Below are 11,223 nucleotides of genomic sequence, written 5' to 3'. Positions count from 1 at the left end.
AAAATGATTTTAATGGCTTGAGTCGTGGGTGAATATTTTATTTTACCCAATACTGCCCCCTAGCTGGAAAATTTACATGTGACCTTGTACAATATTCTGTTGGATCGTCTTCCTATTTCTGTTTATTAAAACCGAAGTCCTATGAAAAAACTGACAAGCGCACACAGTACAAACTCTGAATTGCTTTTCTACATGCAAATTCCGACAAAATATGGACTTTATTCAGCTCAAGAAAGAAGGTAAAATGCAGGAGATCGCACTAAATTTTTCATATTTACTATTTATTGGTTGTTTATCATTTATTTTAATCATTTATTATTTTTTATAATAATAATAATTCATTTAATTTATATAGCGTTTTTCAATAACCCAAAGACGCTTTACAGGGAATAAAAAGAGTGGGGACATACGGGGGGTGGGGGGGAAACAATAGGATGTGTATATTCTGTATGTAACTATTCCATGACTGTCAAATCGTTTTACAGTGGATTGTACATCACTGAGGGTGTAAATGAACGTCACACTTGCTTTTTACAATGAATGAAGCTGCAGCATTCGATAAGTCGAAATGTGAGAAAGGTGGCTTCTTGAAATGTCATCTACAATCATAGTAGCAGCTCACAAGTACCATGACTTGTTTTCACAGAAGGAGGGAAGAATCATCCTCACTGTACGAATGTCTCTCTTTGGTTGGTTTGGGTTCGCAAAGAGATACCGCTCAATCCCACACTTTGCATATTCTTCTCTTAAAAAAAAGACTGAAACTGGAACTACAATCAACAAATATGAATGCCATATTCATGACAAAAAAAGAAACCGATTGAACAGCCCTGTTTCGACAGAAACTGACGTCAGTCCTAAGTGCAAACCTGCGCTCTTTTGTCCATATTCCTCAGATGGGACCTGAGAGAGGGATATTCAGCCCAAAGGTCCCAGAGGTTTGCTTTGAGTTCATATTCATCAGGTCCTGTGTGGCCGAGATGGATAACGTATTGCTTTTGTCTCTGTGCGGGGCCTGAAGGAAGTCCACTACGGCGCAAGTGGGCTTGGGACGCCTGCGTCTTAACGCCCTTTTCTCTGCCCGGGTTTCAGGCAGCGACGCACCTTGGCATATCCGAGAGCAGGGGGCAGTGATTCCACAGAATGTGGGATCGTCTGAATGGGACGATGTCTCCGAGCTTCCCTCGGATGGAGGAGAGTCTCTGAAGGCAGGTAGAAGCAGCCTCCTTGTCATGGCCGTCGGGTTTGTTGGGACAGGCACGCCGCTCCATACGGCAGCTCCGTTGCATGCCGTCGGAGAAGCATGAAAGGACGTCAAAGTTTGCACTTTCTCAATGGCTTTCATTTTACGTCGTCTTTTCTGAATGGGGACAGGTCAGGTTTGGGTCGAGACAACAGCAGGTAGAGAGAGGTTAGGTCTTTTTTCGCCACCGTATTTCTGTCAAGTGTTGAAAATCCATGTCTTAATGTCAGTACCGGCATACGTACACGCCATTCAGACTGACTGGGTTGGGAAAATTCGGGAGATTTGGATTCATTGTCACATCAGCCATACTAAGTTTCACGGTTTCCAAGTTTTTTGCCCGATACCGTCTTTCCGGACTATAAGGCTCAGCACCAGCTACAATCTGTTTTATTCATCGATAAACCACACCGGACGATAAGACCCAGGTGTTTTGAATGAAATGTCCTCATTTTGATTAGCTGTGTGACTAACACAACTCTTGCATCATCAAAATCACGACGGTACTTACTACCACATGTAGCAAAACGATGCGTACAGAGCTATTTCGACGATATTCAGTAAATGACACTAAATATTTTCAAGGTAAGCATATTTTCACTGCACCTTTCTGCTCGCCTGACTCTCCTCGGGATAAAGACTTTCGAGACCTGCGAGGCAGGAAATATGTATGTTAATATCTACTCCCAAAAGGGTTCCTTTGATAATCAGACAATTAAAAATGAGAAATACTAAATCAAATTCAAACGTACCGGTACCTTGACTTGGCACTAACTGGAATGAGTGGATTGGTGGGTAGGATGCACTCCTCTTCAAACTACAGTCATCACCGGACGTGAAATTCCTAAGGAGGAAAGTCTCACTGTGGATTCTAGCTTTTGGTGAGTTAGACAATAGAAGAGCAAAAAGAGTTGTTCTTTTTACAGTGAATACCGTTTTTTTTTTTTTTTCCCCCAACTTTCCGTATTTCTTGGTTTTTTTTGTGCCTTTGACAAACAAATACGTTGCAATTGTATCGGTACCTCTCGGGATAGCAGTAGCTGTAGCTGTTTACTCCGGGTGGCTCTGGCTCTGGCTCTGCATTCGGAGGTGTGACAGAGATGCGGTAGCGGTTGGCAAAGAGCGCCAGGCCGAAACACAAACTCAGTAGCAGGCACAGCAGAAGGTAGTTGTGCCTGTCTGAGACCTGGGAGAGACAGTGCATAGTGAAAAGGCCTTTATAGCGAAAGCGGAGACTGCTCAATGTTAATTCATAGTGTTTTTAGTTACCTCGTTCTGCAGCTGGCTGACCTGAATGGACAGGTTTAGGACCATCTGAGTAATGTTCTCCAGCTGACCTTGCAGCAACTGAATGGACTCTGTCTGACGCTGGTCCTACATGAGGATTTTTGTCAATTAAGTATCTGACCATGATATGTCGCAAGATCCAAAATTAGAATACATCTGGTAGTTTTAAAACAACCGAGAACAATCAATGAACTCACTTGCTCCTCTGCAATTCTGGAGGTGTTCTGGAGTTTAATAATGGTTTTGTTGAAAGCCTTCTGCATCTCCTCCACCTGCTTCCGATATCTTGGAATATGAAAGAAAGACGGACGGGGTCAAACAAAACTAAAACCGACATCAAACGTGTGCGATTTCCTCTCCTGACCTCTGGCTGAGCTGCTCCAGATAGCGTCCGCTGAGCGACATATTCATCTCAAGGGCCTTAATGCGGTTGTTGAGTCGCATGAACACGGACTCCTTCTGGCTGGAGCCGTGCACCGGGTTGCCGTTCTGTTCTGTGCCATTCGGGGGATCAGCGTAAATGTCCGAGAGGGACGGTGAGGGAGATGTCGAAGGCAAAGGAGGGAGACCGGGGGTAGAGACATCTTCTGTGAGGTCCTCGGTTTTGCTATCTGTGATGACCGGGGCACTACTACTACTACTAGAGAGCTCAAGTTCAATGGTTGTGTGTGGAGCAGGCTGGGGTAGCTCAGTGGAAAGAGTGCCGCTGTTAAGTACAACCGCTGGTTCCGGGGACTGACGTACATGAGGAGAAGCAATCTGGGACTCACCTGTCATATCAGGATTTAGGATCGAGTCACGTATCACTATGTTGGCCTTTACTTCTGCGGCTGCCACTTTGCCATCGTCGCCTGCTGTTCCGATGAGGACCGAGCTCGTGGGAGGTAGCGAAGCTTCTGTAGGCTTCTCCGCAGCCAGCATGTCTTGGGTCTCCTCTGAGCTGAGCGGCTTTGCTGGAGCCTCAGAAGAAAGCTGTGGAGTCTTGGCAGCGGATGAATCGGCGGTGGTTGGTTTGGGGAGGCCTGATGTCTGACTGGGCTCCAGCGGAGGCGGTTCGGACATCGAGTCATTATGAGCTTCCGTGAGAGTGTTCTCTGGAGGCTGGTGTGCTTCTGATGTGCTGGCTCCGCTTTCTGGCTCACCGCCAGAAGCTTGTTCTTTTTCATGAGGCTGATGTACCTCACTGTGATGCGTCTTGGGCTCAGGACAGGCAGAGGAGGGTGAAGGCTGGAGCAAAGTGGGAGTGTGCATGGAAGGAGCTGTTTGCTTTCTGTCCATGGATTGGCATCTCCTTTTTTTGAACAGCAGCGCCAGACATTGTTGCTGCAAATACTCCTGAAGGGAGCTCGTACATGAACAAGACGAAAACCATGGACAGAGGTCTACATTTTGTGGTTCCGCGCGTTCCATTTTCTCCCTCTCCCCATCTAACTCATCCTCTTTATCTAAAAGTGTGATTGTGGAGCTGATAGATTCTTCTTCCTCCGACTCTAAAGGAATAACAATTGGTTTGTCCAGTGGCGGAGGCTGCTGGTCACTGTTATCAACTGGAAGCAGTTCCGGAACAGCGGTTGTTGAAGACGGGGCACCGGTTTCAGTGATTTCTGTGTCTGGAGACAACGTTGCCTCGTCCAACTCTGAACTAGATGGTGTACTAAATGGTCAGAAACATTTGAATTGTGAAACGACGGCTTCGCCTCTGCAAAGTAATGGCTTTTGACAGGTACTCACGCGGCGGATGGGTCGGTGATGGGAGTTGACGATATTGTTTCATTCGCACCAGGACCATTCACAATCACACCCTGGGATGAAAGGTTTCCTACAACACAAAAGACATAGGCGTACCCAGTGACGTGCAGTGAGGTTCATGACTGGGGAGGCACTAACGTCATCCCCCCCCACCCCGGTAAAACCGCGTCACAAAAAAGGTTGGGGAACGCCGGTCTAGTATGGCTTATTCATTATTTCATTTGAACTATTTGAATTCAAATCTCACATCAGCAGTCTTCACGCATTAAAACACTCAATAAAGCACCTACAATCAAAAACTTGTTTTCGATCGTGCGTACCACTCCGTTCCGAAGTCCCGTTGTCCGAATCAAACCTTTCAACTCCGGACTTAGTCTTCCTTTACTGATGCCGACCGACTCCGTTGTTATTGTATTTTTGTTACTTTGAGGATTGGCTTAACCCCTAATCATGCCTCCAAAGAAAGCAAGCGGGAGCAGTAAAGCCATCCATCCTAAAACACAAAAGACGCTCTTAAAGCAATGCGACAGTGAGAGCCCAGCGCCCTGCGGTTGCGCGATTGGACCAAATGAAGCTCCCTGCGCACTGAGGTCCACTTCAATTTTGGAAAGTACATCAGGACTTGAAAAATCTTTGCAAAATGTTAGCGACGGCTCAGTCACAATAATGCGACCAGTTCAATCTAACTGCATAGCCTGTCAACATAGGCAGCCGTGTGATTACGCCACAGGTGTCAAAGTCAAGGCCCGGCCGGGGGCCAGATACGGCCCGCCACATCATTTTGAATATTTGACCAGTTTTCACTTGTCTGATTTGAAAACGAGTTATTTGTCAGCTGTTGTCGCAATGCTGCTGCGGAACATTCTCATCCCTGTATAATATAATATAGACTGCATGTGGTTAAAGGCTGGGGACATACCTTCCATTTCCGAGTTGCCACCAAGAACATTCACGGCGATATTATTGACCATGTTCAAAATAACATCTGAGGATAAACAATACATGAAGAAAAAGACGAGTCAAAATATACAAGTGTGCCTTTTCAAGCTTCGTTATGGTTCAGAAACAAAACAGGGGTTGTTGCTTTCTTACCTTTAGCTGAGCCAATCAGATTCTTGGAATACTTGACTTCACCAGGTCCATAGCCAGATGCATAATCTGAAGGAGGAAAACAATCCTTCTGATACACTACTTACAAAATGAAAATGAATAAACAAACAAACTCAATAGACCAAAATGAAGAGAAATCGACCAAACTAAAATACATTCAAATATATACCCAAGTCATCGTCCTGATCTTCTGCTCTTTCAGAAGGCTCAGCTATTTCTTCATACTCTTCCACCATGCTTGTCCCAAACACTCTGGAAAAACAAAGCCATTCTCTTCTATGGATGCGTATACAAGTTGTTTTATTTAAATGTGCTTGCATAACCTTCATTTTCTAATCTTAACAATCAGAGCAAAACAAGTCATTTAACCAATCGCATAAACCGACAAAGTGAACGAACACTCTCTTCTCAATAAAATCCAAGCTGAAAGTGCGCTGAAGCCACAGTAGGCTGACTAGTACATACCTAATGAGACTGAGAGGGCAGAAATGCTCAGAGCCAAAGTGAGAGAGCAGCTCAACCTACAAAAATATAAAGGATTCAAATATTACAACAGCGACGCGATATTCATCAATGGCATTTTTCTCATCTATGTTATTTATGAAAACTGACGGTAGCATTCATTTTCAGTAGTGGGAAAGTAGGATCATTTGACATAATGTGATGATTTGATTGTACCATGTGTACGTAGGAAAATTAGTGACGAGAAAATCACGCTTTAAATTTGCTATATGAACCACTTTTATATACTACTTTTTTTTACTTCTCTAGATGACACTGTTGGTTTGAATAAAAGGAGTTCAGAAATGTTGGCTACTTTCAGCCCAGTGTTGAACAGAGTGCCACCTAGAGGAGTCGGAAAATACAACAGCTCATTCATACAGCAAATTTGAAGCTTTGTTAAGGAAAACCGATTCTATCATTGTTACAGCATGTTAGAAGGGAAGCTGATCAGCCAAAAGGACAAATATGTTAACAAATATGCTCCCTTCCACGAGTCCTATTGAATTCATTCAATTGGCAAACAGCTACACAAAACAAAGGCTAACCTTTATGTACTTGGTGAACATCTGAAGCAAGAGAAGGGAGGAGGGGTAGAAGGAAAACATTAGAAGCTGAATAGGTGCACTGAAAACACTATTGAAATGATAGAATTAGGTTACATAACTATGTACTGTGTCATTTTATGAATTCAGAATACCTCACACACAAAGCAAAATAAGCAGAAGAGGATATGGGCAGTCCAATAACAGCTAGGGGAGTGGGGGGGGGGGGAGAACTACTGGTCTTACCTTGACATATTTAGCATAAAGCTGCTCATCCAATGGGAAGCTCTGTACTGTGCGTTCGTCCCGGCCATGAAAGGTTCCCAATTTGAGCCATTTGTTGGTCGGGTATCTACATGAGTATATTGACAAACACAGCAAGTAAGTGCACCTGCTGTTTGCTAGCTCATCGGGAAATAAAAAAAGGTTTGCAGTTTACCTGTCACTGATGGAGACGAGAAAGTCTTTGGGTGTAGAAGAAAAGAGCTCAAAATTGGCAATATCCAACTGCTTCACCTGAATGGGCTCACAGAGCTCAATGATGAACCTGCAAGAGAGTCATTTATCAACAGCTAACAAGGCAATAGTTTTGAAAAGACATCTGGTGTTTTATGCAAAACACATACCAGATTTTATTACTGCAGGGATTTAGCATGTACAAGTCCATATTCTCCTTCAATATGGCCGAAGTGCTCTGAAATATAATAAAATAAATAAACAATACCATCTTGATCGGTCATTATGGGGTTGCTGTTAGTGTCACATAACATACCTTAGCTTCTGGATTAGCACCAAGAATTTTTGCTCCACACTCCACGGAAGCATAGTTGTTGAAGTTTTTTTGCACCTTCTTGACTACATTGGAACCCCCATTAGTAGAAGTATGTGTGGACAGAGCTAATGGGGAAAAAAAGAAGAGCATTGTATTTATTGTTTTCTAAGACTACGTATACAATAAAGCTGACTTTGACTTTGACTTTGATTTTTCGCACCAAAATGCGCACCCTCATTGAATTGCACCGGAGTAAAAGGCGCATAAAATAGAAGCGAAACTGCAACAAACTGAGGTTGTCTAGGGTCGCGGTATGCATCCGCTAGCCAATAACCAATGAGCCCTCTGTAAACAATCGCGTTTCTCAAACTGCTCGATCTCCTATAAAATGATCGGAACTGACTAAAGGTCGATCTAACGCATTGGTACTGCTTACCTTACCTGCGTTTCCCTTCCATATCGATCCGTAAATTTACTCGAAACATTAACGGAGCAGCCTATTTTGAAATTAAATAGCCTCACGGGTACGACAGCTATTTAGTGACTCCACACCCCCTGACCACGGTTGCCGTAATGCTGGGAAGCGATGCGACCTTGTAATTTACTAGTCGCACTAAAACGTACTGAAACATTTTGGCAGAGTACTGTGTACAACCAGTATGGATCAACAAATTCATCAATTGATCCATATATAAGGCGCACCGGACTATAAGGCGCACTGTCGGCTTTTGAGAAAATTGTAGGTTTTTAGGTGTGCCTTGTAGTCCGGAAAATACAGTACTCTACTTAAAAAAAAAAAAAAAAAAAAACACACAATAATAGAACAGTACTTTTTTCATTCTCCACCTCCATCATCTTCCGCTTCCACTCATCAAACGTTGGGATGTCCTCAGGGTCTTTGCTGTTCACGGTAGGATCGGTGTCCACGGTGACGGCAATATTCAAGTCCTGAGGTACGGTATCAAAAGTGAAATTGGTGCTTGCGGAAGCGGCAGCCATTTGTTGCCTTTGTTACTTACTTGTCCGTTGAGCGGGTGTGATACGCTGTCATCCAGACGCTGAGCAGCCTGGGCATTCGGGGGGTCACTGTGAGTTTTGGTACCAGTTGTGTGAGCGTTTGACATGTTTTCCAAAATGACTGGAGGAAGCCTATAACAACATTTGAATCGAATTCAGAATCTTTCATCTGGGATTGACCGATTAAAAGTCGTTCACTACCTGTCATGATCATAGGGATTAGCCTCTTCCATGCATTCAGCAGGCAACTCGGAGTCAAGGACGTCAGAATGAGCTTCGTCGTTTGCATCGTCCAAAACACTAAGACGATAAGAGCACATTTTTGTAATCTAACAATTTAGGAGGAAAAAAAAAGGCAGCACTTCATTTAATATCGTAATGAATTAAATCTCAAATGAAATGGAATTGTGAATATTCTTGCCTGACTGTTATGATGTTTTGAAGGCTAGGGATACCAGGGCTGTCATTTCCCTCAACTGTGGATTCACAGTCTGTATCGGAAGACCTAATCAGGACAACTGATTCTTGTTCTTGAGCAGCAGGTACATCAAGGTTTTCCATTTCCAAGTGTTCCTCCTTTGGCTGGGAAATAGCACTGACGATCTCTGAGGTTGCCTCGAAGCTGGGCTTGTCCACTTCAGGGGGCTGGAAGATAAAGGTCAAGCAAAACTTTGGAATTGTTTTGACTTGTTGAGGAATAACCGACCGAGTTTGCATAGACTCCAAATGTCGCATTCATAATAACAGGGCAGGGCGGTAGTGAAGTAGGTAATTATTGCCCAGTTAGGCAACAATTTGAGCATTGATGTACTTTCAACATTTGTTTTTTTTAATGGGTGAAAATAACTTGATATTTGACTTACCTCCAAATGAGTCTCTTCTTTGTCCACCGTCTGAGTGGACTGCTCCCCTTGCGACTGTTCATTTCTGGACAACGACTGGAGGTGCGAAGCCAAGCTCTCACCCGCCTGAAGACATCATACACAGGGATGGGGGGATGGAGCGAAGTTAACCTCTTAAGTGTTAAATACGTGTTGCCTTCAAATGCCCTAAATAAATTGTTTTAGCTTTAACGCATAACCAAATATACAGTAATCACAGTGGGGAGAAGAAGTACACTGTTGATTTTTCAGGTTTTCCCACTTGCAAAGCATGTACAAGTCTGTCATTTCTATCATAGGTACTCTTCAACTGTGACTTGAATTTTGACTTAATTCACCAAAGAATGGCAATGTTTGCTTTTGCACTTAAACTCTTCAAGTGTGTCGATAAATTCATACATTACAAGCAATACTTTTCTATTTTTTAGCTTGAGGTACTGTTTCGATAAAAGCATTTGATGGTGATGCTATCATTGGGAGCGATTGTTGAATAAGCCACTCGCAAACCGTCAAGCCAACCTCGTCTTCCTGATGAGAGTCCCCTGACTCGCCCTCCAAATCGACGTCCTGCCGAGGCTCAGACCTTTGGGCCTCCTGGTCTGGCTCTGTGCAATCAACATGGCAGTTAGGGAACCTGCAGGGCAAGGAAGCAATAATCACCGACTAATGTTGCTTATCTTACAGCAAGCCCAGAGGTTGCTCCAAAACATCTTTTATAGGTGAGGCACTGGGAAAACTCCAGGTGGCTTGTAATGCCACGTGGCGAATTGATCTTATCGGTTTGCAAATGAAGGAAGGAACACAAAAAGGAACATACTATACGCACTCAATCAAATACAATTTTGTCCTGTGCACAAAAGTATTAGAACTGCTAGGCCAAATTCAATACTTTTTGCTGGAGACTAAGATCATAAACAAGATGATCTTGCAGCATTATAATGAACCACATTGCCAGAACAATAAAAGAGGTCAGACCCATTAAAGTGGACATGAGAATGAATATACAGCGCATGCACTTTATCAGTTAAGATAAGACTGAAATGAGTCAAACGAAGCCCTGACTGAGCTGGTGTTCTCACTGAACTTCATCACACAGGACAGCACAGGACAGCACAGGACAGCACAGGACAGCACAGGACAGCACAGGACAGCACTGCACAGCACTGCACAGCACTGCACAGCACTGCACAGCACAGCACAGCACAGCACAGCACAGCACTTTATGTACCAAGCTATTATCTGGATTTGTTCTTGCAGGATTTTAGGTCTAGCTATTGGATTGTTTTGTTCACGCTGATGTAATCATGTAGTGCAATGTCTTTCTCTTCGATTGCCTGTGCTCTGCTTCTTTATCTTTAGCAGAAGGTGCATCCAGTACGACTACTGACGTGAGATTTTTAATCCCGAAGAGTCAAATCTGTATAGCGTAGTCGCGTGAATCGTGAAGTAGGGCATTTCTTTGAGTGTCTTATTTGGAGCAGTCGCATCAGTGCTGGCTGATGTCTTCGAGAAAAACATCTTTATTTTTGCTCCATTGGTGGTGAAAAGACGACCCTTGTAAAAAACAAGACAATGTCTCGGACGGGTTAGCAAAACCTACCGATCACCGAGTCTGCTAAATCAACCAGGTGCCACATCACAACATAGCAGCTTGCTAACGAGCACAAGCTAACTAAACACGTAGTGCGGAATTGGGCCTTAATCGATACCACTTTAACAATTTAGGTTGGAAGAACATTGGGGATTTAGATCTGACTAGCAAATAGCAATTAACGTAAACGAAAAAATATGGAAACTTACCAACTTAGTAGTGACACAGATAGCCACAATGTCACAACTCGCCATATTATCATCTTCATCCCTGTCCTGTCGGGAAAGACATTCTCGACGTGCTTGAACAGGCTGTCAAATTCGTCGACCTATATGTCCTCTCTGCTATCGGGGAGACACGCTGCTGACCCGCAAGTAAAGCTAAACTTAGCCAACATCTGACTGGACCTTGATAGCAAAACAAACTGGTACCAACTGCCACTACGTCACGCTTTCAGTGTTGGCTCGTGGGGGAACGATTCGTTCGAAAAGAACAAATCCTTTCAGTGAACGAATCACTTTTTCCCG

The 11,223-nt window shown here is 43.7% G+C and overlaps 1 protein-coding gene across 6 annotated transcripts; it reads right to left on the bottom strand.

The window, feature by feature from the left end:
- Positions 1-22: 22 nt before the first annotated feature.
- On the bottom strand, positions 23-11,162 carry LOC125985420 (SUN domain-containing ossification factor). Of its 6 annotated transcripts, none has more exons than XM_049748246.1 (24): positions 10,906-11,161; positions 9,625-9,739; positions 9,088-9,192; positions 8,646-8,869; positions 8,426-8,524; positions 8,227-8,356; positions 8,038-8,155; positions 7,208-7,332; positions 7,062-7,129; positions 6,875-6,982; positions 6,682-6,787; positions 6,439-6,459; positions 5,855-5,910; positions 5,559-5,641; positions 5,372-5,437; positions 5,199-5,264; positions 4,262-4,349; positions 2,895-4,184; positions 2,728-2,815; positions 2,513-2,617; positions 2,266-2,429; positions 1,996-2,087; positions 1,850-1,893; positions 23-1,360 (listed from the first exon to the last, which is right to left on the bottom strand). In XM_049748246.1, exons 1-24 carry the CDS (start codon positions 10,962-10,964, stop codon positions 893-895), a joined length of 3,888 nt encoding a protein of 1,295 aa, XP_049604203.1. In that variant the 5' UTR covers positions 10,965-11,161; the 3' UTR covers positions 23-892. The 6 variants fall into 6 exon arrangements, with proteins under 6 accessions (XP_049604203.1, XP_049604204.1, XP_049604205.1 ...); XM_049748247.2 differs by having other exon boundaries at positions 2,002-2,087; XM_049748250.1 differs by having other exon boundaries at positions 1,209-1,438; positions 2,002-2,087; positions 10,906-11,162.
- Between the last annotated feature and the right edge of the window lie 61 nt (positions 11,163-11,223).

The sequence above is a fragment of the Syngnathus scovelli genome, chromosome 17 (assembly GCF_024217435.2).
Source record: "Syngnathus scovelli strain Florida chromosome 17, RoL_Ssco_1.2, whole genome shotgun sequence".
NCBI classification, from domain to species: Eukaryota; Metazoa; Chordata; class Actinopteri; order Syngnathiformes; family Syngnathidae; genus Syngnathus; species Syngnathus scovelli.
The sequence above is the reverse complement of the archived record's forward strand: the minus strand, read 5'-3'. Positions and strand labels throughout refer to the sequence as shown.

Coding starts and splice junctions, on each gene's coding strand:
- LOC125985420 (XM_049748246.1), bottom strand. CDS start 10,964: ATGAAGATGATAATATGGCGAGTTGTGACATTGTGGCTATCTGTGTCA. Junction 8,870..9,087: donor AAGAAGAGACTCATTTGGAG/GTAAGTCAAATA, acceptor TTTATCTTCCAG/CCCCCTGAAGTGGACAAGCC. Junction 4,350..5,198: donor TGGCAACTCGGAAATGGAAG/GTATGTCCCCAG, acceptor TTTGTGTTGTAG/GAAACCTTTCATCCCAGGGT.